The following is a 25,272-nucleotide window of genomic DNA, read 5'->3' on the forward strand; positions in this document are numbered from 1 at the left end:
TCATCCACAGCACGGTACGCACAAGGACGTTCTTATTTGGGCTTCCTATCCTCTGGGCGGCCGTTGTAGGTGATCACTACGTCATCGTGTGCTCCTTGCAACAACAGATTCCCCATTGGGGAATTGTACGAGATGATTCCCTGTAGGCAAAGGATTCCGGAATGGATTAGAGGTAGTCCGGCAAGAGGGAGATGAGAGATGGATGAGGGAGCAAAACCTGCTTCTTAGCCGCGATCATGGTGCCGACGAGCGATTCAAAAGCGCCACCACAGCCCTTGGCGTAGAAGATCTGTTTGAAGGTGAAGGTACCACCCACGCCACCCGACAAGTCCTCGCAGAACTTGATAAGCTTCTCGATCTCCTCAGATACCGAATAATCCTACAAAATGAGTATGATTAGAATGTTAACTAGCGACATTCAACACAACAGCCTTTTACGGTCCAAAAGGAGCAACGTTGCCGCTTCTTCGAAGTACACTGACCAAGATGGCGCAGTGTACCTTCGCCATTGTGTTTGATTGAAGGCGGATTTTATTTATTCGTTCTTTACGCGCGTATTAATTAACTTCATAACTCACATTCCAGAAACAGCCAGCACAGGGCAACAAGAAGAAGATTGCAGCTCCATGCCCCTCTGCACTCCTCGGCCACTGGCCGAGAGTGACCAAGAGCTAACCAGAGTGTGCAAGGTTTCTCTTTTTGCCTGTGATTTGTGCTCTCCTTCTTTACTCCCACCCCTCTTATGCTTTCTACCTCAACAGGAAGCAAGAGTCGGCGTCTTCTTGTTGCAGCTTCATGACGTGCTGGATACAGAAACTAGCACGGAATCCTCCCCTTGCAGCCCGCAAGTGGTTGCGCGAACTGACGAAGGTGGCGCGTTCGTCGTCGCCACCGCGCCTACGCGCCACCACCTCGAAGCCGACTGGGAAGTACGTGTGGCTACGTCCTCTGTTCGATAGGACCCGTTGAGAGCAGTCCTCAGCGTTTCCGACTCGTGTCTGTTTCATTGTCATTCAGGTGCTCCTGGCGAAGCTCCCAGAGGTCTTGCGCGCTCTAGATGCATCGAGTGCGGGTGGCGGCGCACCTCTGCTCACGCAGGCGATCGCTGCCCTGTCCCAGCGGCTGTCTGCCGACACTCGATCGAGGCAGCACCAGCGATTCAGCATCTACGAACAGCGTCTGTCGAGCGACGCCAGCGCGACAATACGAAGTGCTACGCGGGCCGAGTTGGGCGGTGTTGAACTGGACGACGGCGATGTCACCACCCAGGAGGGAGGAGACTGCCGGCGTCAGTCGAGCGACCGACAACTGAGCCAAGGCGCGGAGGAAGAGGAGGAGGAAAGCGAAGCCGACGTCGAGTGTGAGTACGTCGTCCCTGCGCTGGCTCTTCAGGCAGTCTCCACGGTTGTTCCCGATGCAGACGGTGGCGAGGTCGAGAGCCTGGAGCTCGGTACGGCCACTTCTCTGGAGCCTTCGCCATGATGTGTGATGTGTTCGACCGATCGGTCCATGGCCCTTCTTTTCTCGCGTACAGACGCCAGCGAGATTCAACTTCAAAGGGACGCGTTCGGGCTGCCTCCCGGCGAGCCCTTCATCGAATGTACGTCCATCTCTCATCTCCAGGACCATTGGTGACCGACGACGCAAAGCCTGGCTCACATACGATCGTTGTGGCACCTACGCCTGCCCAGACTACCTGTGCGGCATGGAGGGACCACTGCAGGCGCACATCCGGGGCAAGCTCTACGTGTGGCAGCACCACCTGTGCTTCCGCCCCTACGTCCCCTGCTCCTTCCTGGGCTGGAACAGCGTACGATCGCCCGCGCCTCTGGGATGGACTGGCCGGCCGTGGACTTACCCGGTCAGTCGCCATTCCCTTTGTCAATCCCTAGTTGGTGGTGCGGTTCAAAGACGTGGTCCTCATCAAGAAGACGCTTGGGCACCTGGTCTTCCCCAACGCCATACTGGTGCGCACGAACAAGCAAAAGGTACGCAGCAGGGTGGTCGTACTCCGTGAGCCCTGGTGACACGCCTCGTGCCAACGTATGGTGATGGTCGTCTTACCTCGCAGCATATCTTTGTCGGGTTTCTACGCCGCGACGAGTGCCTGTCCATCATCGAGTTCCTTTGGGAGAAGCGCCACGAGACCGTACGTCCGACCACATACACGCTCGTGTCGGTGTCTATAATTACGACGTGAACGCGGACGGCCACAACAGGAACCTATCATTGTGTCGGGCCAGCCTCTGTCTCGCATGCTGGGGATGATCAAGTACCCCAAGGAGAGCCGCGAGCTTCTCCAGCTCTTCAGTCTGGCCGATACCGAAGTCCTCGTTGAGCGTGCGTTCCCCCTCACCCACTGAACTCCCCGAAAATACCCACCGTGACCACCACCACCACCACAGAGTACGTGTGCAGCTACAAGGAGGGCAGCCTTCCGACGCGGGTAACTCAGTTCACTACACCATTCGTTCTGGGAAGATGATGCTCACTTACTGCGCTGTTGTTGTTGCGTACGTTACACACTCTCGCAGGGACGGATGTACATATCACAAAACTTCATCTGCTTTACCTCGACCCTCATCATTCAGCTGCGGCCAACCAAGGCACGTGTTTCTTGTTCTTCTTCAAGGGCCTTCGGGGCTGCCGCCACAACAATCCGCTCATCGATGTACCGTCGTCTCTCGTCTTGCAGGTGATTCTGCCCTTTGAGCACGTGGTGTCAATCACCAAGGACTCGACTGCGTTCGTGATCCCCAACGCCATCGAAGTCATCGTACAGAGTCCCGGCTCCGCCGTCCAGCGCCAGGTTCGTCAGACGCGTCCTAGATTGCTTTCATTTAGGGTTGCAAACCGCGTGATCATCACTCGCCTCACACTCATTCGGCCGTCAGCTGTTCTTCCAAGGCTTCATGAGCCGAGACAGAACGTTCAGCGTGCTCACCACCCTGTGGCGGCGGGCCAAAGCGGTACGGCTACATCGTCCCAGCACACAAGTATTTTTTTAACCTATTATTATTGTTTATTTTGTTATTCATTTAATAAATAAATAAATGATAATATTTAAATGTCTGCAGAGGCAATCGAGTTTGCGAGTGTTAGTGTGTGGAGCGTCCACGCCCCAGGGGAAGCACCTCACCAAGCTGCTGGTCCGGAGGTTCGGTCCCCCACCACCTGCCTGCCTGCCTACCTTGTCTAGCCCTGGCTGACTGCTCGCGCTTGGTTTGTTTGGCTTGACCAAGGAACGTGAACGTGCGGGCCGGTATTCGGTACGAGCGGCTCAGGAAGGAGCTGGTGTCCCTCGGCAGCGAGGTGGTGACGGTCGACTACAACCAGCCGGACTCGCTCCGCAAGGTGCGCTGTTGTTGTAGTTTTTTTTAAGTATGATAGAGGCCTCAAGAGGCCGATCGGTCGGCGTGGTGTTCCAGGCGATGGAAGGTGTCGACAAGGTCGTCTTCATTCCGCCGCTCGCAGAGAACATGAAGCAACAGACCGTCAACCTCGTCGAAGCCGCCCTGGCCTCCACGAGCGTCACCCACATCGTCCGCCTCGCGCCGCTGGCCAGCGGCAACCGGTTCGTACCAAGACCTGTGCCGTGGGTGTTGTGTTGTGTCGCTTACGCTGTACCTTTCAGGGTCATGGAGACACCGATCTTCTGCATGCACCGCGAGGCCGAGCAGGCGATCGAGAAATCGGGCATTCCTTACACATTCCTGCGATGCAGCCCGTTCATGCAGAGCCTCTTCCACTTCTACGACCCGGCGCAGGCCAACCTCGCCGTGCCATTGGGTACCGCACTGCACTCACTCTCGCGGCCTATACTCTGTTATTCGATCGAACATTTGGCACTCATTTCTTCGGAATTCAGGGAATGCCAAGACGACGCTGGTCGATGCCAGGGACGTGGCCGCCGCGGCGGCGGAAGTGCTGTGCCCCTCTGCGTCCGCCGATCCCGCCGACGACGGGGGCGATTGCGCTCAGGAGGGGTGCGCCCAGCCACCAAATAGCGTTTTCTTGGCGTCGATCGTCAGCTGACGATTTGTTTGTGTCGACAGACAGTTGACGTCGTTCAGAAGCCAAACGCGGGCGGCGCAGACGTTTCATAATCAGACGATCAATCTCAGCAGCCGGGAGGTCCTCACCTGTCAGCAGATCGCCGACGTGATGTCCACCGTGTTGGGCAAGACCGTGACCTACGTTGACACGTCGGCCGTGAGCTTCGTCAACGAAGCCGATTCCGACAAGCACCTGCGCCTGGTACGTATGCTTTCTGTATCGTGTGCGTGTGCGCGTGCGGTGAGTAAACAACCAGCGTGAGACAGCACGGCAGTCGGAGCGCCTGGTTCCTGCGTACGCTGGCGGAGAGCTTCGCCCATGCCCGCGAGGACGACGTCCAATCGGCGAGCGACGAGCTCGCCGCCATTCTCCGGCACCAGGCGCCCATCAGCCTCGAAGAGTTCGTTCGGGACCACAGAGACGCATTCGCCGACAACGCCCTCATCTACTGTACTCCCGAGCCCTGCCTTATGTGTGCGTGTGTGTGTCCTGTGTGTAAGGCTGACTGATTTCTTTTCAACAGTCAACTCGGACGAGATGAACGCTCTCTTTTGCCTGTTCACCGAGCTGGACGCGAATTCGGATGGGCTGTTGCAGTGGGAGGACTTCCACGGGGCCATGAAGCCGGCGTTCCACCACCCTTTCATACCGCAGGCCCTCTGCCGCGCGTTCGATCCCGACGGCAGCGGCTACGTCGATTTTGCCCAGTTCGCTAGGTACTCAATTTATTATGCGTATTTTATACTAATTATTTATTCTTAATCTTATTATTGGCCACGTCTGACCAGCCGAGGTTCGCCAGGGGCATGAGCGTGATGACGCGCGGACATCTGGATGAACGGCTCACACGTACGTGGTGCCCTACTGGGCCTGCGCGCAAATCATGGCTGACCCGCGCATTCAACTTTCATTCTCTCATTCTCTCATTACTTCATTCATTCTCTCTCTTTCTCTGGCTGCTAGTGGGGTTCCGCATGCTGGACCGCGACCGCAATGGACTCATCCACTGGCCCGATCTCGAGTACGCGCGTGACGTGTCGATGAGTGTGGCTGTGGCCTGACGTTCGGTTGTGTTCGTACGCTCATCGCGCAGGCTCTTCCTAGAGTCGCTGTCTCTGAACCTGGTCAACATGGGGCTTCTATCGCAGCGCGACCTCCTCCTGCCCGACGACACTGACCCCGACGTCGACGACCAATTGCCCGAGCGCGAGGGCAGCTTCCTCGCGAACACGTTCAACTTCGTGGCCCGCATTCCCTCGGGCGTGCTCAAGCGGCGCAACGACGACGGCGAGCCGCCGCCTCCAGCACCGCCCAGCGCTGCCAGCAGCGGCGGCGGCGGCCGGCTCCACTGCAGCGCGCCAGACCACGAGCGCAGAGGCGCCGCGAGCACCGTCGTCGGCGAGCCGAAGCCGAGGAGCAGGCGGCGCGGGTTCCTGTCGAGCTTCGTCAAGATTCAGTCGGCAATCCTCTCCACCAGGCCGCCCGCCGACGACGGTGGTAGTAGCGGCGGCGATGGCGCAAGCGACAACACCAAAGCCGGCGGCGTCATCGCCGTGAAGCGAAGCAACAGTGAGTCGACGGCACTCGACCGACGACGTCGCCAGAGACAGCAACAGCGGGGAGCGGGGGAGGCCGGCGGCGGCGGCGACGGACAGGACGATGAAGGCGAAGGCAAAGGCGAAAGCGAAAGCGAAAGCCGGGTCGAAGGCGCAGGAGCGAAGAACGAAGACGACGAGAAGGGGGTGGAGACGCGCCGAAGAAACTTCGTGCTTCGGTTTGGTGCCCAACTGTGGGCACAGCTCGACGTCAACAAGGACGGCAACGTGCCACTGGCCACGTGGAAGGAGGTCCGTGCCGCCTCGTGTCATGCGTGTGCGGTCGTGCGTGCCATGCGTGTCGTGTCGTGCGTCAAATGGCAAGTGTTCGCTCTAGCTAATGCGTGTCGTTGGCAACACCAGGTGCTGAAGAAGCGGACCGCGTACGTGGAATCGCTGGGCCTGCTGGGGAATCCCGAAGAGGACACCAGTGAGCACAGACGCGAGCGGCGGGCGAAGAAGGCCCTCACGCTGGGTCACCCCAGGTCTAGCCCTGCCCACCCTCCTTCCCTCCACCACGTCGCCTAACCCGCCTACATCCACGCAGTTGGGATACCGTGCTACACATTCTGTTATGCATTCGACGAGCGGTACGTTTTCATATATATTCTACATAGAAATGAAAACATGTATTATTGTTATTATTGTTATTATTGTTATTTTTTCTTTCTCTTTTTTTGTTATAGATCGAGGAGGAGGTGCCGGAGGGAGCTGGCGAGGCGCACGACCTACGAAGGGAGGGCAGCGGCGACCCCCTATTTGGTGGTCTCGGCAGTTCGGCGACCGCCCTGATCTCATCGGCGCTGGCCCCTTCTGCCGACCGGGCCGACGCCGCCCCGCCTCCCCAGTTCCTGGTTCGACTGTACGCCCGCCCTAGCGAGGCCCTGCTGAGCGCAGGCGCTGTTACTATGTCGTCAGCCGCCTCCTTAATCGCTCGCACCGCGCACCTAGCAGGCGCTGCCGATTGCTGGAGAGCCAGGCCAGCAGCGCGGGCGGTGACGGCGCGTGGATCGGTCAGAGCTTCGCGCCCGCTGTGTTCGGCCAACTGCGAGACGCCTTCGGCATCGACCCCCTCGAATACCGCGTACGCCCCGCCCCCCAATCAATAATCTGCCGACATCGTTGACTAATTGTCGACTGTGTGGTGGGTCCGTGCGCAGGTGGCGTTAGGTCCCGAGCGCCTCTTCGCGAGCCTGCTGACCGGCTCCCTGTCGGCGCTCGAGGAGATCGTGAGCTCGGGCCGCAGCGGCTCGTTCCTGTATCGGTCGGTGGACGGGCGGTACCTCATCAAGACCTTGCCGCCGGAGGAGAAGTCCTTCTTCCGTCAGATCCTGCCCTCCTACTTTGACGTACGTCTCTCCTCGCACGCCCACGCCCATTACTACTCACGCACACACGCCACACGCCACACACACACGACACACACGACACACACGACACACACGCCACACGCCACACGCCACACGCCACACACGACACACACGCCACTACGCACGACACGACGCATCTGGACACAGCATATGATCAAGAACCCCAATTCGCTGTTGACCCGCTTCTGCGGCCTCCACAAGATCAGCGGCAACAAAGGTAAGCCACAATCTATTGCGATGGACGATGGGGAGATGGTGGTGATGGTGGTGGTGGTGATGTGGATCTTACCTCACCCCCCAAATCCTCGGCTGCAGGGCGTACGACCTCGTTTGTGGTGATGGAGAATGTGATCCACACCGACAAGCCGGTCCACGAGCAGTATGACCTCAAGGTAGGCGAGACACGACACGACACACGACACGACACGAACCGCACACGCCCCACGCGCGATCTGCGGTCCTGAACCCTTTGCGGTGGGGTTGGGTCGTTGCAGGGTTCGACCGTGAACCGGTCCGTGCGGCTCGGGGAAAAGGACGAGATGGGCAGCGTGGCGCAGAAGGACAACGACTTCCAGCGCAAGCTGCAGCTGGGTCCGCTCGCCCCCACCTTCGTCGCCCAGATCGAGTCCGACTGCAAGGTGCGCTGGCCGCCCGCCTCATTCGCCTCCGCCGAGCTCGTCTCCCACGAATCTGACCAGAGGCCCACATATCTGCCGCGCGTGTGTGCGGTGGCAGTGGCTGGAGGGCCATGGGATCTGTGACTACTCGCTGCTTGTGGGCATTCACCACTCGCCGCGCGACGGACGGCAGCAGCCGGACGCCACGGCGGCCGAGCGACCACCGCCACAGAGCGTCTTCAAGCGGCACCACGGCGGCGTTTCCGGCGGCGGCGGCGGCAGCGGCGGCGAGGTCTACTGGCTCGGGCTGATCGACATCTTGACCACCTACAGCTTCAAGAAGAAGTCGGAGCACACCCTCAAGTCCATCTTCCACGACCCGGTGCCTACTTCCACGTCGTGCCACTCAGCCCTGTTCACTCTTCTTACTGTGTGCACGTATGTGTCGTGTGGCGTGTGTCGTGTGCGTCTGGCGTGTGTCACGCAGAGCCAAATATCGGCCATCCCGCCCGGACCCTATCGCGAACGTTTCGTGGCCTACATGCGCTCCATCGTCGAGTGAAGAACAAGAACAAAGCTCAGGGCAGATGTCTATCTTGTTGGTTCCTGAACCGATTGGGACTGGAATCTGGTTGGTTGCAAACAACAGCAAAAGCCTGTTGGGAATTGGGCTGATTGGTGGACGCTGCGGGTTGGTGGGAACAGGGTAATTTCCGGTTTTTGAATTGCGCGCACAACACAACCACGCGACCAAGGCGAACCGCGTGACGAAGGCTCGCTCGAACGATCAACTATCCATTTGTAATTATTGAACGATCGATTGGGGCGCAGGGGCCATTTATGCTTCTTTTTTGATACGACACATCTCTCTTCCCTCCGCTTCCTGACAAACGATTGGTGCGGCCTCGACGGTAATCTGTGCCCATTCGGTTGGGCATTTGTGACACCATCTTGTGGTGTGAGGACACATCGCCCCTTGTGGTATGTCCATCTTCTTCTGCTCAACGATCGTAGCTCTACTCTATGCGCTCAAGCTTCTTCTGATTGCCCCCCCCTTCAAATTCTCCAGGACATTGTAGATTTTTCGCGTGTGTAGAGAAAAATGAGCAGTCAAAGCGAAGAGGAGAAGGAGATCCGCCGGCGCAAGGTGGAGGAACTCATGCGCAAACACGAAATGAAAGAGAAGGGTGGCCTGTCGTCGAGCCCGTCGCGGACCAGCGATCGACAGCAAAAGCAGCCCTCCCTCCAAAACAATGCCTACGCATCTGTCGCGCAACCTCCCATCACCACGCAATCTGCCAAGGCGACTGATGCGCCGCCTAAAAGTGCTGCGGTAGCTCCCCATTCATCGTCAAACGGCGAAAATGGCAGCCAAGCCACCATCGACCTCGACGTGGACGTGGATGATGTGGAGCGCATCTTGGAGAAGGCTGCCCGCCTGCTGCGCGATGAGGAAGATAGGAAGGTGAGGAATTCCATACGGCTCACATCTTCTCCGCTTTCCTCCTCTACTTCGTCATCATCTTCATCTTCATCTTCTTTATCTGCTTCATCTGCCGCCCCGCAGGCGGCCACTCCTGCCGCGGCTGCCGCCCCTCCTACTGCTGCAGCTTCGCCAGCCGCCGCTGCGGTCCCTCCTACGCCTGCACCCACCCCCGTCGTTCCGCCTCAGGTTCCCTTCTCCCCTTCCAGCAATGCAACGTGTCGTGTGTCGTGTGTCGTGTGTGATTGTCTCCCTAACGCGCTACTGCAGGAGCAGACGCACGTCGTACAAAAGGAGGAGCAGGAGCAGGGGGGAGAGGAGCAGGAAGAGGAGCAAACGAAGAAGATCAAGAAGAAGAAAAAGAAGAAGACTTCGCCTCGAGACGAGAACGGCTACGACAAAGCATCGTCTCCCGAGCGCAAGAAGAAGAAAAAGAAGAAGAGGAAGGGCAGCAATGACAGCAACGGTAGCAACGAGAGCAACGACGGCGGCGTCGCCGCTCCGCAGCCAGCAGCAACAGCAGCGGAGGAGGAGGTCGTAGCGCAGACCGCGTCTGCCGCCGAGGCCTTGGCGAAGGTGGCGGAGGAACCAGAACGCCAGCCCGTGGAGCAGATGATGCCCGAGTCGAACGACAGCGCCGGAGCCCTCAGCACGAGCAAGGACGAGGAAGAGGCGGAAGAGGAGGCGGAAGCGGAAGAGGCGGAAGGCGGCAGCAGCAGCTCTGAGTCGAGCTTCGAGGACAACAACAACAGCCTGTCGCCGCTCACGTCGCCGACGTCGATGTCGAACGAGGCCGAGGCCACCACCGAGCTCGGGGGTCCGTCGTCGCCGGACTGCATCGACGATCCTGACGCTGTGAGGCACCGCGCCACGGCGTGGCAGAAGGCCAACTTCGTGGCCGCCAAGCCGTCCGAGCAGGCGCGCCGCACGGTCGCGCGCCCGCATTCGGGCGGGTACGGTCGGACCACCCGCGCGTTCCTGGGCAATCGGAGCTCGGAGCCGGGCAGCCCCGCCGGTGGTGCGCAACCGTCGACGCCGCCGGCCGGCCATCCGGCGCTCAAGCTCTATCGCTCTGTCGAGAGTGGATCGTCAGAGCGCACGAACAACGACGATGAAGCCGAGGACGTACGTAACACACACACACACACACACACGGCACACACACACACACACAACACACCACACAACACACGCACGCACACGCACACGCACACGCACACGCTCACTTGCATCTCTCACACGCTCGCTCGTTACTATGTAGCGCGCGCGCAAGGCGCAGGCGATCAAGGACCGCAAGTCGGTCTACTCGATGCAACTGCCCACGTCCTCGTCGGGCGGCGGTTCCGAGGTGAGCCAGGCCATCAACGCCTCTCTCGCACGCAAGGTACACACTGTCGTTCGTGCTCTTCGGAGCCCGTCCCCCACGTTGCCAAACTTGCTCACGACACGCAACACGACACGACACGACGCACAGTGGGGAGCAGCCCGACGTTCGGGGCCGGTCCACACGAGCTTCCAGGACCTGATGCGCCTGCGGTCATCGTCGGTCATCGGCAACGACTTCACCGGCTCGGGCTCGCTGCCCGTGACCACCGGCTCGCACACCATGACCAACAAAGTACGCGCTTTCGCCCTCACAATGCAACACTAACACGCTTTATATACACACACATGCACATGTGTACATATCTTGATATATGTATATATTAACTTGGTGTTTTCTATGTGTGTGTTTCGTTCTCAAGAACGACGAGTATGTGATCAAGTTCGTGCACGACGACGAGTTGTTCAGGATCGTGTGCAGCTGCGAGATGAACGCCAGCCAGATCAAGGCGGCGATGATCCAACACGTCAAGGCCTTCCTGGGCATCCCCGACAGCGATCCCAAGGGCAAGGACAAGGAGGACTCGGAGAGCGAAAGCGAATGTACGCGCACCCAATATTTTATCGCGTGGCTGGCATGTCTGACATTCTTATCATTCTTCCGATGAACAGCGAAATCGCGGCCGTCGTCGTCGTCGATTCTGTCTTCGTCGTCATCGTCGTCGTCCTCCCTGTCGTCCTCCTCCTCCTCCTCCTCGTCGCCGCGCACCTCCACCTCGTCGCCGCCTCCGCTCGGCCAATCGTTGGACGAGAAGGACTACGTGCTCAAGATTCCTGGCGTATGCCCCCGCCCCTCCGTCATGTCGCGTTCGTGTGACGCGCGAGCAATGTCTGACTGGTCGTTGTGGTGGTGGCTATGATGATGGTCGACAGGTCAACTACTACTTGGTCAAGGAGGAGCAGTCGCTGCATCTGGTGGGCGTGCTGCAGGTCTGCAAGAAGAGCTTCGTGTCCTTCCCGCTCGAGATGATCCCTCGGCCTTCGACCGACGTCCTGGTACGACAGCCGACCGGCTGCTGTTCTTAGGGCACTCAACCTCTGATGACAAGGTTATGCTCATGCCAACACACAACACACGCAACACACACAACACACGACACACGACACACGACACACGACACACGACACACGACACACGACACACGACACACGACACACGACACACGACACACGACACACGACACACGACACACGACACACGACACACGACACACGACGACAGCACGAGAACGACAAGCTCAACGTGCGAGAGAAGATCATGTCGGAGCTCAACGCCAACACGGAGGTGTTTGAGCTGCTCAGCAACCCCATCTCGGGCGACAACCCGCTGCTCCAGATCCTCAAATCGGACAACGACGAAATCAACTCCTTCCGCAAACGCATCACCAAGTACGCGCGCGAATCCCTCTCACCGTCATGTCACGTGTGTGTGTCGTGTGTGTCGTGTGTGTGTGTGGTGTTGTGTTGTGTTGTGTTGTGTTCGTGTGCGGGTGTCGCGCATAAGCGTTTCTTACACGGGTTTCCTACCACTCCGTTCCAGGGTTCGCCGCGCGGTGTTGAAGGAGCGGGAGGCGCTCGTGCGCCAGCTCTCCGAAGCCCACTCCAACAGCAAATACGACACCTCGTTCTTGCCCCAGTACAGGTGCGACTTTGGTGTGCGAGTGTATGTGAGGTGATGTGTTGTGATTGGCTGCGCCCAAGCTTGGGCGTCACAATTACAATTACGATTCATTAATTAATGAATGGAATTGCACGACAGGGAGTCGGAGCCGCTGCCGCTGAACCTGCCCAACTCGTTCATCATCCTCGCCTACCAGCCGGCCGACGAGAAGGACGAGGTCCAGACCTCGACCCAGAAGTTCAGCGTCACCCGCAACCAAACCGTCGCCGAACTCAAGAGCAACATGTTCCGCAAGTACAAGGGCACGCACCCGGTACGAGCCCTCACGCACACGCACACACGACACACACGCACACACGACACACACGCACACAATCTCACCGCCAGTGCGCTACGTATTTGTATTCGTGCGATGATAGCTGGCCACGGGCACGGAGGAAGACTACATCGTGAAGGTGACTGGCTTTAAGGAGTACATGATCGGCTCCCACAAGATCCTCTCCTACGACTACATCAGGTAATGATAGCGTGCATGTGTGTGCGTGCGCGTGTTGTGTGTGCGTGTGCATGTTCTGTTCACGCGTCGTTCTCTGGTTTTTGGTCATCTCGCGGCCTTGCTGACCCGTGTTCACACAGGAAATGCTTGAGCAAGAAGGTGACCCCGATCCTGTCGCTCGTTCCCCTCAAGGACGTGGACCTGATGATCCCCGAGCCCGTTGAAGACTCTGTTGTCGACATGGTACGATACACACGACACACACGACACACAGCACGCACGCTGAGCTGACCGTTTTTACAACAAACACACAACTGCACGCCCAGATCTTGTCGCGGGAGAAGAACGTGCACATGTCGAAGCTGCGATATAAGGACCAGGAGCCGCGCAAGCCCATCTCGGAGATGGTGCAGCAGCTGCGGGTGAAGATCAACGGCGTCGATAATGTCGACACGTTCAACCACATCATCAAGAGCTGGATGCGGGAGCAGAAGGGCAAGAAGGAGCACAAGGAGCAGAAGGGCTCGCTGATCGACGACAAGGACGGCGGCAAGAAGAAGACCTACTGCCTCTACGTCTGCGCGCAGATCTACCACGGCGATGAAGTACGCCCGGGCGCCTCCGTGTTCTTGATGACACACGCACCACCGCACACGCACACAACACACACGCAACACGCAACACGCACTGCTGACGTCACATATCTCTCCCCACAAACACAGCTGATTGCGGATGACATGTACACGAACGCGATCCTGTATAGTAATGGACCTCTGTGGAACGAGTGGCTCGTTTCCTCTGTCAAACTACGAGACATCCCGCGAGTACGCACACACCCCACGACACACACGGCTCACACGACACACGACACAACACGACACACACGGCTCACACGCGCGCGCGTGTGGCGTGTGGTTGTGTGTAGGGGTCACGGATGTGCTTCACGCTCTACCGGCGACAGCTGGACAACACGGTGTCGGCCGAGGCTGTGTTCACGGAGAAGGGCCGGTTCAACGAGAAGACCGACGTGCCGCTCGGGTGGGTCAACTTCCAGTTCATCGACCACAAGGACCAGCTGCGGCAGGGCCTCTGCTCGTTCAAGCTGTGGCTCGGCAAGCCCAACCCGATCGGCACCTGCGTGGAGAACGTGGCGGTCAAGGACAAGGAGCGGGCCACCACGCTCCACGTCGAGTTCCAGATCCACCGCACGGCGGTCTACTTCCCGCCGCCGCCGACGGTCAACCCCGCCGACGCGGCCGCCGCCGCCCGCGGCTCGAGCCAGCCCGCGCCCGCGCCCTCGTCGGCCGACGCCTCCAAGCAGAAGATCATCAAGCTCCAGCTCGAAGAGATCATGAAGAAAGGTTACGAACTGCGACTCTGCTCTTCAGCCACTGCCGCACTCGTCGGCCGTGTGGCGTGTTGTTTGGCGTGGGGCGTGTGTCGTGTTGTGGGACTGACACGCTATATACGTCTGTCTCCATGCACTTCAGATCCGCTGACAGCGCTCGGGGAGGACGAGCGGCAGCTTTTGTGGGAGTGCCGAGAGTTCTGCGCCCAGTTCCCCTCGCTCCTTCCTCGTTTCCTCCAGTACGTCAAGTGGAACGACAGGTACGGCATCCGACACACACACACGACACACACACAACACACACACAACACACATAATCGCTGCGGAACGGGACTTCTTCTAAGACAGCACACGCAAACAGGGAAAGTGTGCTCGAGGCCTATCGCATGCTGGCGCTGTGGAGCCCGCCTACGCCCTTCGAAGCGCTTTCGCTGCTCGACGCCAAGTACGCCTCGCCGGTGGTGCGCGCCTACGCCGTCAAGCGACTGCACGAGCTCGACGATCGGGCGCTCTCCGACTTCCTCCTCCAGCTCACCCAGGTACCCATACCCACAGCTGTGTAAAACACACGGCACACGGCACACGGCACACGGCACACGGCACACGGCACACGGCACACGGCACACGGCACACGGCACACGGCACACGGCACACGGCACACGGCACACGGCACACGGCACACGGCACACGGCACACGGCACACAACACACTTCCGTGTCAATCACCCGCTAACTTAGTGGTCTTCTTCACCAGGTGTTGAAGTACGAGGCGTACCACTACTCGCCCCTGGCCGAGTTTTTGCTCTCGCGCGCGCTCATGAACGTCAACCAGATCGGGCATGCCTTCTTCTGGCTTCTCAAGGTACGCTCGTCAACGCGTGTCGGCCGGCCAGCCGCAAACCAGGGTCTCACCCTTGCGCGTGTCGCGTGTCGCGTGCGTGTGCGTGTGCGTGCGTTGGTTTTGTCGTGTGCCATACGCACCAGTCGGAGCTGCATAACCCCACGATCGCGTCGCGTTATTCGCTGTTGGCCGAGGCCTACCTGCGCGGCTGCGGAGCCCACAGGCAGGAGCTCGTCAAGCAGAACAAGGTCCTCAACCAGCTGGCCAAGGTCGCCATGCGCGTCAAGGAGGCTCCCTCGTCCTCCGAAAAGAAGAAGGTAAGCTTCCATCCCTGTGCCACAGTCGTGTGCGGTGGTGGGTGTGCGTGTGCGTGTCATGCGCGATCGCGCCTGTGCGTGTGTGCGGTGTGCTGATTGAGAGGCGGCGTAGGTGCTCGAGGATGGCCTGAGGAGAATGGAGTTCCCGGCCAGGTTCCAGCTGCCGCTGGACCCGCGACAGGAGGTGAAGGGGGTGATCGTCGACAAGTGTAAATATATGGACAGCAAGAAGCAGCCCCTCTGGCTCGTTTTTGAAAACGCCGAGAAGCGAGGCGCGCCCATCCGCGTCATCTTCAAGGCCGGCGACGATCTTCGGTACGCGCGCTTGTTTGCTTTTATACGCCTTTTTTTCGCTCTTTGTTGCTTGCAACTAACACTTTCACGACAATGACGACGACAATGACGACGACGACGACGACGACGACGACGACGACGAACAGGCAAGACGTGTTGACGCTGCAAATGCTCCGCATCATGGACAAGCTGTGGAAGGAGGAGGGGCTCGACCTCCGCCTCAATCCCTACGGCTGCGTCGCCACGGGCGATGAGCTCGGCATGATCGAGGTATATTCTCTTTATATTTTATATAGATAGTTAGATATATGGTTTTATATTAGATATATCCATATATCTTTAAGTGTGTGACGCTAACAATTGGTCTGGACGGCCAAACGTGTAATGTAGGTGGTGCTCAACGCCTCGACTACGGCATCGGTCAACAAGGAGAAGGGCGGGTCGAAGGCCGTACTGTACAAGGACACCCTCACCAGCTGGCTCAAGGAGAAGAACCCTTCGGGTACCAGTCCTACACACACACACAACACACATACACACACACAGCCATCAACACGCACGTGACGACCATTAAATCAAATTAAATTATATCTCTACAGCGGAGGCGTTCGAGGCCGCGCAGGAGAACTTCATGCTCAGCTGCGCCGGCTACTGCGTGGCGACGTACGTGCTGGGCATCGGCGATCGACACAACGATAACATCATGATCACCCAATTTGGTATCGACGACCCACCCACACGAGTGCCTCTCTTGTTTTTCGTCAGTGCTCATAGAGTACGCGCGTGTGTCGTTTGTTGTGCGTGTCACACACACACACACACACACACCACACACACACACACGACACACACAACACAGGTCATTTGTTCCACATCGATTTCGGGCACTTCCTGGGCAACGTGAAGAGCAAGCTGGGAATCAAGCGAGAGCGGGCGCCGTTCATTTTCAACCCCCAGTTCGCGCACGTGCTGGGCGGCTCACAGGGCACGCGCTACGCCCAGTACGTCGAGACCTGCCAGCGGGCCTACAACATCGTCCGCAAGCACGCCCACATGTTCATCAACCTCTTCATGATGGTACGACACACACACACACACACACACACAACACACAACACGACACACGGCTGACCGCGTGTGCGCACACAGATGTTATCAACGGGAATTCCGGAGCTGCAGTGCGAGGAGGACATCCTGTACCTGTGCGGGTCGCTGCTGGTGGGCACCGAGGAGAAGGCCGCGGCCGAGAACTTTGCCAAGCTCATCGAGGAGGCGAGGAAGACCAAGTCGGTGCTCGTCAACGACATCGTCCACATCTGGGCTCACTCCAAGAAGTGAGCGATGACGTGTGCGATCCGACCACCACCATCAGTACCCTCAATCGACACGACGGCATAACAACAACACAAAGCAGAAGAAGAAGAAGAAGAAGAAGAGAAGGCAGCAAAGGGAGAAGAGAAGAGAACAACAACAGTCGAAGAAGGAGGATGTTATTTATTTGTTTATTTGGATGTTATTTATCCATGTACTGAGTAGGAAGTTTGCCACTTCTCCCTCGCTTCCGCTTCTTTTTCTTTTCTATTCTTTTTTTCTTTTAAAGATCAAAGATTCAAGCCCAGGGCAGCACGAGACACCAGAGATGATTTGCGTGGAGTGTGGGGCACCAGCTGCAGACGTCTACAAGGAATATGGCGGCAAAGGCAATGGCAACATTCGCCTCACACGATGCGTACACCCACCCCACTATTGCTATCTTTTCAAGAAGCATAAAAATAAATAAATGCTCACACCATCCACCATTCATTCGCTTCTACGCGCTTCGACGTGGCCCTGTCTTGTTCTGTGTAGCGGCTCAACTCTTTGTGCTGCAGGCCAATTGCATGAAGATAGGGCTCGTCTACGTGATGTTCGAGGCCGGGCTCAAGTACTTCAGCAGCCACCACGTCGGCCAGGACCTCAACTACCCGTACCTCCTTGGTATCTCTGCATATATTTCGCTCTACGTCTTTCTACACGCTACATGGGATGCTCAATGCTCCCTTCTTCTTCTTCTTCTTGCAGGCGACCAGCTGGCCTACGAGCAATACCTCTACACGGTGGGCCTCACCTTGGTCGAGTACGTGTCCTACATCCTCGCGGTGGTGATCTCCGCCCGGCTGCTACTCGGCAAGACCCACTACGCGATCGTCAAGTACAACTACCTGGCGATGGCGGTCATCCTCTCTTCCTTCGGCAAGCCGCTGCACCTCTTCCTCATGGTCTGGTGCGTAGTCTCTATCCTGTTCTTCCTCCTTCTTCCTACACGACTACTTGTTCTACTTCTTGTTCTACTTCTTTGGTCAGTGGCTTTCAATGACACGCACTACTACCATAGGGACTACCAGCAACTGTTCTCCACCATACTGGACGTGTTCGTGGTCATCTCCAACGTGATGGCCGTACGCGGTACGTTGTGAACGGGCGTCAGCGTCATGCTGAAGCTTCCACTCGATAGTTCATGCTCGGCTTGAGACGCAGCTGACATGTCGGGTCCGCGCGCGCAGCTTTCCTGAACGACGCCAAGCAGGCGATGCTGGTGGTGGCTGTCGGGTTCACTGTGCGGCTGCTCACGCGGCTCATCCTCTCCGCCCACTACGACGCTGCCGTGCCGTTCACCTTCTTCATCAACTGAAGCTTCTACACGGACTTTGGTTTCTTGCACATACAAACCGCACACACACGACGTGCCGCACACAACGCGAAGAAAGATTCGGCTGAATTTCTGACGACAATGGACCCGACACGCAAGATCGATTTCCAGCGAAGAAGTTTGCACAAAGCATCATCATCTGGAATCACTTCTGAGAAGCCACGCCGGGTAGAAGTGGTGCAATTGAAGAGAAGAGAAGAGAAGGAAGATTTAGAAGATAACAGCAAATGTCGTTGTCTGTGGCGCGAGAGCAAAAGAACAAGCTGCTCTACGTTGGATTCAATCAGGACTATTCCTGCTTTGCCATCGGGACTGATGATGGCTTTGAGATTTGGAACGTCGACCCCTTCAAGCTTCGATTCAAACGAGGTATTGCCTCTCCCTCCTCCTTCTCCCTTCCTTCCTTTCCCTCCTTCTTATACAGGAGGGGACAGAATTCGATGGCGGGCTGGGCATTGTAGAAATGCTCTTCCGGTCCAATCTGCTGGCGCTGGTCGGGGGAGGCAAGAATCCCAAGTACCCACCCAACAAGGTCATGATTTGGGACGATTACCAGAACAAGTGCCTTGCCGAGCTCGAATTCAGATCCGATGTCAAGGGTGCGTGCTTTCATCTCCCCTTCTCCTCCTCACGTCCTTCCCAAAACCAACCGTCCTTGTGGTCGGCGCGGTGCTGTTGTGAGAAGGAGTGAAGCTGCGACGGGACAAGATCGTCGTTGCGCTGGAGAACAAGGTCTACGTCTACAACTTTGCCGATCTCCAGCTCGTGCACCAGATCGAAACCACAGCCAACCCCAAAGGTTTCCTTTCCCTCTTCCTCCTCCTCTCCCCATTCCTCCCCCTCTCTCCCTGAGGCCACCCACTTTCGTGAGAAAGTTCTGCGCTGCTCGGCTCTGCCCTCGCTGCCCGAGTATTAATTTGTGTATGAATTAATTATTGCTCTATTTTGCACTCATTTATTCACCGCTCTACTGCAGGTCTGATTGCGCTGTGCCCAGACTCGAACAACACCGTGCTGGCGTGCCCCGGCCTGAAGCCGGGCTACGTACACCTGCGCCTGAACGATATCAACGTATGTCCTTCGCACGCGTTGAACTATTTATCCCTTTTTTATATTTATTTATATTTATTTATATTTGTTGGTGATCGATGCACTGACGGTCATCCGCTCGCGTGTCAATGTAACGTAGAAGTCGACGCCCATCAAAGCACACGACAACCCGCTTTCGTGCCTCGCTCTCAATCTCGACGGCACCAGACTTGCCACGGCCTCCGAGCAAGTACGCCATTTGTTCTTCGTTCTCCTCCTTTAGCCACACGACACACCACACACACACACACACACACACACACACACACACACACACACACACACACACAAGACGCACGCGGCTTATTTCCTCTTGTCGCTTGTGTGCGACACGCGTGATCGCAGGGCACGGTGATTCGTATATGGGACACGAGCACAGGGGAGCAGGTGGGCAAGCTGCGAAGGGGCAAGGACAAGGCCGAGGTCAACTGCATCTCGTTCTCCAGCGACTCCGAGTGGCTATGTGTCTCCTCCGACAGGGTTCGCCTTTTACTCTTTCGGCTGCTGCGCGTAGTGTCAGTGGCTCACACGCGCACGTGGCATGCAGGGTACGGTGCACATTTTCAATCTGGCAAACAACGGCGGCTCGGAGTCGGCCAAGGCGCAAAAGTCGAGACTGAGCTTCATGGGCGGCCTCGGCCTCCTCCCGTCTTCGCTCGACGACTACGTGGGCTCGGACTTCAGCTTTGCGCAGCTCCACCTGACGGTCCCGCGCAGCATCTGCTCGTTTGGGCAGGCCAACAATCTCATCATCGGTACTCTCTCTCTCTCTCTCTGTGCGTGTGTGGTGTGTGTGTGTGTGGTGTGTGTGCGCACGCGCGTGTGTCGTGTGCGTGTCGGCCGCGTGTGTGGGCCAGCCACGCTCACCACTACTCGGGCCTATACAGTGATCGGACAGGACGGGACGTTCTACAGGTACGCGTACGACTCGGAACAGGGCGGCGAGGGCAAGCGGGAGGACCACATCCTCTTTCTCAAGGACAAGGAAGACGATTGAGCTGCCGCAAGCTCCATTTCTCTGCGCGTCTTCTTCCTATCCTCCTCCTTCCTGTTTTCTGTTGCGTTGTACAAAGCCCAGCCTCTTGGTGGCTTCCTGCCAGAGCTCTACAATAACAAAAGCTTTTCTTCCCATTGCGCCGTGTGCAGCCTGGCAACCTTTTCGCCCAGAGGCGTCGAAGAGTGGCAATGAGGAGCAAAAGATGGGGCGCCGCCCGGAATCGAACCGGGGCCTCTCGCACCCTAAGCGAGAATTTTACCACTTAACTACGGCGCCTGCGTGTTGGTCAGGGGTTATATTGTACAGCGCTTGTACTCCAGGTGTGTTCATCAGCTCCTCTTCCACTCCTGTTCTACCCACGCTCCAAAAAAGTGCCGAAGGCCAAGAGGGTTGACAGGATGAGCAAGTTGTCACCAGGGCAAAATTTTTGACTTCGCGCCCGGTGGGGGTCGAACCCACAATCTCTTGATTAGAAGTCAAGCGCCTTTCCATTAGGCTACGGGCGCTACATTGATAGAGATGGTTCCTCCCCACGTCGCGAGTGCCGCAGCGAGGGGAATGCATGCCCCAACGAGCCGGCAGGGCAGCCTCGGTCGTGAAAGGAGGGCGAGGAGCTCCTGTGGCCAACATGCCGACCCTCCCGCTCCACTGCCGGCCGTGTCTTCGTCACCCGCAGTAAGACAGTGCGGTAAGGGCGTACCTGTGGCGGTGCGTTGCTGTGGTGGGCGAGCGCAGCGTGCAGAGGAGTCGTACACAGACCGCCTGGACTCTTCGCGAACCTTGCGTGCAACGCGAGTGTCAGCGCTGCACTTAACACAAGCATAGACTGGAGGGGGGAAGCAGGTCGCACGCCATATTCTCCACAAGATCTTCCTCCCTGAGTAGGCCTGCTAATGGATGATGAAGGTGGGAAGGATGTGTTCAAAGATTTGGGTTTTTATAGGGATCGCATAAAGACAAAGACTCTTTAGTAGGCCTCCTCGGGCGCACCGACGGGAGCCTCGGGCTTCTTGGGAGCGCCCGAGCGCTCACCCCGCTCGCGCCTCTCTCCCCTGTCGCGCCTCTCGCCGCGGTGCTGGAAGACGGGCTTGTTGGAGGGAAGGTTCTCGAGCGACACGACCTGCACGCCGGCAAGGTCACCGAGACCGATGGACCTCAACATGTCCTTGGTGTCGGAATCGACTTCGATGAGGTCGACCTGAAGGGCGGACACGTCGGGCACGTAGTTGTCCTTCCTCTCACGCTCCTCCTCCTGGAGCTTGAAGGAGATGCCGCGGACGGGTCCCTTCTTGATGCGCTTCATCAGGTGAGTGACGAAACCGGCGATCTTGTTGCGGAGGCGCTTCGAGGGGATGGCGGCCACTTCATCGCAGATCTTCTTGTTGGTGTCGAAGTCCAGCGTGAGACGCGGGTAGTACTTCTCGATCATGAGGCGCGCGGCCTTCTTGACAGTCTTGGTTCTGACGCGACCCTACACAGATGGCAATAGTGGAATGTAAGAGGCGACGCAGATGTATGATCGAACACCAAACAGCTAGCATGTTGGCAAATGGATTGAATTGGGGGAGAAGGAAATGGATGACATCATAAAAAGAGAAAGATGCAGCGGAGCGAGGGCATAGACCCGGTAAAACAATAACCCTCAAGATCAAAGTCCCCTCAACGATCAAAGGGATGGGACAGATCGTACCATATTTTCTGATAGACCGACGGGCGATGGGGGAGGAGGAAGAAGAGAAAGGAAGAAACAGACCAGCCACCGCACGATTTTGCCCGGCAGCTCTGGTGGTCGACATTAATGGCGTCACCTTAAACTTTGTTAATTTTATTAACATTTATTTTCTTTTGTTTGGGAAGCGGAAACTAGAACGCGGGAGCCTTGAAGAAGGGGCACGACGTCAAGCTTCGACTTCTGGTGTGGTTCAGCAGCCACAGTTGTCTGGAAGGTGGCAAACAAAAGGAGGCAATACTCGAGCGTGTTAAGAATCGGCAAACACCTCTTAAATGGCGATGGCTGGTCTGAGTGCCCTTCAGGAGGGTCCCATTCAGCTGCAGCAGTGGCGCAATCAATGTAAGAAGGAGCTCACCGGCCTCCTTGATGCCATTCGCGTACCACCCCCGCCCCCTTGCTTGATATCTCTACACAATTTTACATCTTCTTTTATCTTTTTAATCCTCCCGCTACCCGATGGTGGAGAGTAGGACATGAAGGGCCGTATCGCGTTGATCATCGACCCCAAGGTGTCCGGCCCGCTCTCGCTGGTGGTCGAGTTCTCCACCCTGCAGACCTATGGCGTGGAAAAGATTTTTCTGCTCCAACAGTCGGTGTCGTCCCTCCAGACCGACTGCGACCACATCGTCTACCTCACCAAGTACGAGCGCTCCCTTTACTCATTCATTTATCTTTTACTTTTATTATCTCTTTTAGTCATTTCCTGTTTTCGTGTTTATTGAGAATAAACAAGAATAGAATAAACAATATTTATATTTAATAAAACCAAAATATGTACAGGCCGTCGATGGCGTGGATGAAGACGATCGCCGAGCACGTGCAGATGTACCAAAAGCTGGAGGCCGTCACCGCCGCTGCGCCTCGTATGTTTACTGTCGACGCACGCACGCACGACACGCATGACACATGCACGACACGCGCACTCATACACTATTCCTCTTCTGTGGCAGCTGGTCCTCCCGGGAGTGCTGCGACGCCCAACGCCCCGAAGCACTTCTCGATCGTGTTCATCCCGCACCGCTACGTCGTGTGCGACCGCATCCTCGAGGAAGAGGTTAGCTCTGTTGCCCGCGTACCCTTTCCCCCAACCGGGCGTGCTAACAACACACGACATCGCGTTGTGTGTGTGTGTGTGTGTGTGTTCCAGGGCGTGTGGGGGCTGGTGGACATCCACGAGTTTCCGCTGCACCTGGTGCCGTTCGAAAACGACGTCCTCTCCATGGAAGTCGAACACAGCTTCCGAGATCTCTTCCTCGTATCCTCTTCTCTTCGTTCTTCTTCGTTCTTCTTCGCTCTTCGCTCTTCATTCGCTGACCTCCCGCCTCTCGCTCTCGACGTCGCACAGGACGGGGACACGTCGCTGTTGTACTACGCGGCCAAGTCGTTGATGAAGTTCCAGCAGATGTTTGGGCACATCCCCAACATCAAGGGCCGCGGCAAGCACGCCCAGACCGTCGCCGACATGCTCCTCCGATTCACCCAAGAGGTCTTGCTCACCCCACCGTGGCATCTGATGACGCGTGTTGACGTGCGCATCCGTGTGTCGTGTGTCGTGTGTCGTGTGTCGTGTGTCGTGTGTCGTGTGGTGTTTGCAGGAGGCGGCGTCGAGGAAGCGAAGAGAGTTGAGGCAGGGCGGCACTCCCGAGGAACCGCAGCCGCAGTACATCAGCGCGCTCATCCTGCTCGACCGCACCGTGGACCCGCTCACCCCCATGTGCACTCCGCTCACCTACGAAGGTGCGCGCCTCCCCCCCCTCTCAATTCCCGCATCGCTCGTTCGTTTTCTCACACACCGCCGCCAGGCCTGGTCGACGAGGTCTTTGGGATCAAGAACAGCAAGATCGACGTCGACGAAGTCATCGTCAATCCCGCTAAGGTGCGCCGAGTCTGTCGTGTGTGTCGTGTGAGTCGTGCGCGTGCTGCCCTCTCGCAATTGGTCGATGCCAAGCTAATAATACTAATAATGACCTTCGCGGACAGGACAAGGACAAGCCGCCAGAGAGGGCGGCGGCCGGACCCAAGTCGGTGAAGATCCCGCTCAACTCCTCCGACCGCCTCTTCGCCGTACGTCCCTGATTACAACATTTCTTATTTATAATTTAGTTATTATCAGCATTTATTAATACATTTATTTATTAATTTAATTAATTCACCTGTTTCGTGCGCGTTCCAGGAAATCCGCGATATCAACTTCAGCGCGCTGGGACCGCTGCTGCACACCAAGGCCAAGGCCATCGACAAGAACTACAGCGTACGCGCATGTCATGATCTTCAACTATTATTTTTATTTTTATTACTTCTTTTCTTTCCACCGGTGATGGCTGATAGATCAGCGACGACCCACCTAGGAGAGGGACAAGGCCAAGAGTCTGCAGGAGATCAAGAAGTTCGTCGCCAAGCTGGGCGTCCTCCAGCAGGAGCACCGCTCCCTCCAAATCCGTACGCCGTTCCCAGCGAACCGCACTTGTTGGTGGGCCAGTCGCTGACGACACACCACACGCACGACCGCACACACACGGCCGCACACGCACACAGACACCAACATTGCCGAGCGCATATTGCAGATCACGAAGGAAAACGACTTCCGCAAGCGGCTCGAGTTCGAGCACCGTACGCCTTCCCTCCCCGCCAATGACGACGATCGAAAAATCAAAAGTCGATTCTCATTCGTTGCTGCCCACACGCGCGCACGTGCAGGGCTGTTGTCGGGGGTCGACAGCGGAGACACGCGGTATCTGGAGGACTGCATATCGCGTGCGGAGCCCATCGGGAAGATCCTGCGCCTGCTGTGCCTCCTGTCCTACACCACGGGCGGCATCAAGCCCAAGCAATACGACTCCTTCCGACGTGAATTCCTCCAGGTGCGTGTGTGCGTGTGCGGTCGTGAGTGCAGTGGTGCGTGTGCGGTGGTGTGTGGCGTGTGTGCGGTGGTGCGTGTGCGGTGTGTGGCGTGTGCGACTCACCAGGGAGGGAATTGGGTCTACCGGTGCAGACGTACGGATACAACCACATCGGGACGCTGAGCAATCTGGAGCAGCTGGGTCTGATCAAGAAGTACGACGGCTCGCCGCCGTTCGCGTCGATCAAGAAGACGATGCGGCTCATCGTGACCGACGTCGACGAGAAAGATCCGAAGGACATCGCCTACGTTTACTCGGGGTACTACCCCCTGCCTTTCACTTTGTTTTTTGTAATTTGTTTTGTAATTTGTTTTACTTATTTAATTATTTCGTTTGTATCAGGTACGCGCCGCTGAGCGTGCGTTTGATCGAAGCCGCTGTCAAGGGCGAATGGCAGCTCAAGGAGCTGCGCAAACTCAAAGGCATGCATTCCTAGCATTCTTAG

General features: G+C 57.3%; 7 protein-coding genes across 7 annotated transcripts; 5 read left to right on the forward strand and 2 right to left on the reverse strand.

Moving 5' to 3' along the window:
- Positions 1 to 166: 166 nt before the first annotated feature.
- ACA1_181920 (uncharacterized protein) lies at positions 167 to 379 on the reverse strand (the record flags this gene model as incomplete). Its single annotated transcript, XM_004345785.1, has 1 exon — positions 167 to 379. A coding segment is annotated over one exon (213 nt), but the record flags the coding sequence as incomplete, so codon positions are not given.
- Positions 380 to 1,057: 678 nt separating this feature from the next.
- ACA1_181930 (GRAM domain containing protein) lies at positions 1,058 to 8,200 on the forward strand (the record flags this gene model as incomplete). Its single annotated transcript, XM_004345786.1, has 32 exons — positions 1,058 to 1,066; positions 1,099 to 1,450; positions 1,535 to 1,600; positions 1,692 to 1,810; positions 1,893 to 1,988; positions 2,072 to 2,149; positions 2,220 to 2,340; positions 2,406 to 2,446; positions 2,535 to 2,612; positions 2,696 to 2,809; positions 2,895 to 2,969; positions 3,126 to 3,157; positions 3,243 to 3,354; positions 3,429 to 3,574; positions 3,635 to 3,789; positions 3,869 to 3,986; positions 4,056 to 4,257; positions 4,323 to 4,506; positions 4,580 to 4,772; positions 4,859 to 4,905; positions 5,020 to 5,077; positions 5,150 to 5,903; positions 6,015 to 6,136; positions 6,199 to 6,241; positions 6,338 to 6,513; positions 6,606 to 6,735; positions 6,812 to 7,000; positions 7,169 to 7,238; positions 7,337 to 7,413; positions 7,516 to 7,659; positions 7,757 to 8,020; positions 8,126 to 8,200. The coding sequence occupies 32 exons, from the start codon at positions 1,058 to 1,060 to the stop codon at positions 8,198 to 8,200; spliced, it is 4,440 nt and encodes a 1,479-aa protein (XP_004345836.1).
- A 540-nt stretch (positions 8,201 to 8,740) lies between these two features.
- On the forward strand, positions 8,741 to 16,758 carry ACA1_181940 (phosphoinositide 3kinase family, accessory domain (pik domain) domain containing protein; the record flags this gene model as incomplete). The annotated part of the gene is made up of 25 exons (XM_004345787.1): positions 8,741 to 9,310; positions 9,392 to 10,246; positions 10,401 to 10,505; positions 10,596 to 10,739; positions 10,867 to 11,047; positions 11,117 to 11,283; positions 11,378 to 11,500; positions 11,727 to 11,893; positions 12,045 to 12,146; positions 12,264 to 12,438; positions 12,545 to 12,642; positions 12,762 to 12,864; positions 12,948 to 13,226; positions 13,344 to 13,445; positions 13,547 to 14,030; positions 14,112 to 14,229; positions 14,331 to 14,508; positions 14,723 to 14,830; positions 14,953 to 15,126; positions 15,239 to 15,441; positions 15,567 to 15,690; positions 15,811 to 15,922; positions 16,020 to 16,139; positions 16,280 to 16,497; positions 16,570 to 16,758. 25 exons carry the CDS (start codon positions 8,741 to 8,743, stop codon positions 16,756 to 16,758), a joined length of 5,199 nt encoding a protein of 1,732 aa, XP_004345837.1.
- Positions 16,759 to 17,293: 535 nt separating this feature from the next.
- On the forward strand, positions 17,294 to 18,177 carry ACA1_181950 (uncharacterized protein; the record flags this gene model as incomplete). Its single annotated transcript, XM_004345788.1, has 4 exons — positions 17,294 to 17,397; positions 17,482 to 17,683; positions 17,795 to 17,865; positions 17,964 to 18,177. Coding segments are annotated over 4 exons (591 nt in total), but the record flags the coding sequence as incomplete, so codon positions are not given.
- A 159-nt stretch (positions 18,178 to 18,336) lies between these two features.
- ACA1_181960 (autophagy protein, putative) lies at positions 18,337 to 20,195 on the forward strand (the record flags this gene model as incomplete). Its single annotated transcript, XM_004345789.1, has 8 exons — positions 18,337 to 18,478; positions 18,544 to 18,708; positions 18,795 to 18,908; positions 19,086 to 19,180; positions 19,299 to 19,388; positions 19,544 to 19,678; positions 19,746 to 19,953; positions 20,086 to 20,195. 8 exons carry the CDS (start codon positions 18,337 to 18,339, stop codon positions 20,193 to 20,195), a joined length of 1,059 nt encoding a protein of 352 aa, XP_004345839.1.
- A 967-nt stretch (positions 20,196 to 21,162) lies between these two features.
- ACA1_181970 (ribosomal protein S17, putative) lies at positions 21,163 to 21,888 on the reverse strand (the record flags this gene model as incomplete). The annotated part of the gene is made up of 2 exons (XM_004345790.1): positions 21,163 to 21,666; positions 21,886 to 21,888. The coding sequence occupies 2 exons, from the start codon at positions 21,886 to 21,888 to the stop codon at positions 21,163 to 21,165; spliced, it is 507 nt and encodes a 168-aa protein (XP_004345840.1).
- Positions 21,889 to 22,400: 512 nt separating this feature from the next.
- ACA1_181980 (vacuolar protein sorting 33) lies at positions 22,401 to 25,263 on the forward strand (the record flags this gene model as incomplete). The annotated part of the gene is made up of 14 exons (XM_004345791.1): positions 22,401 to 22,567; positions 22,708 to 22,790; positions 22,878 to 22,999; positions 23,075 to 23,182; positions 23,273 to 23,455; positions 23,523 to 23,664; positions 23,730 to 23,803; positions 23,908 to 23,991; positions 24,101 to 24,178; positions 24,276 to 24,366; positions 24,463 to 24,537; positions 24,625 to 24,788; positions 24,920 to 25,086; positions 25,170 to 25,263. 14 exons carry the CDS (start codon positions 22,401 to 22,403, stop codon positions 25,261 to 25,263), a joined length of 1,632 nt encoding a protein of 543 aa, XP_004345841.1.
- Between the last annotated feature and the right edge of the window lie 9 nt (positions 25,264 to 25,272).

Source organism: Acanthamoeba castellanii (genome assembly GCF_000313135.1).
Source record: "Acanthamoeba castellanii str. Neff unplaced genomic scaffold scf7180000084745, whole genome shotgun sequence".
NCBI lineage: Eukaryota > Discosea > Longamoebia > Acanthamoebidae > Acanthamoeba > Acanthamoeba castellanii.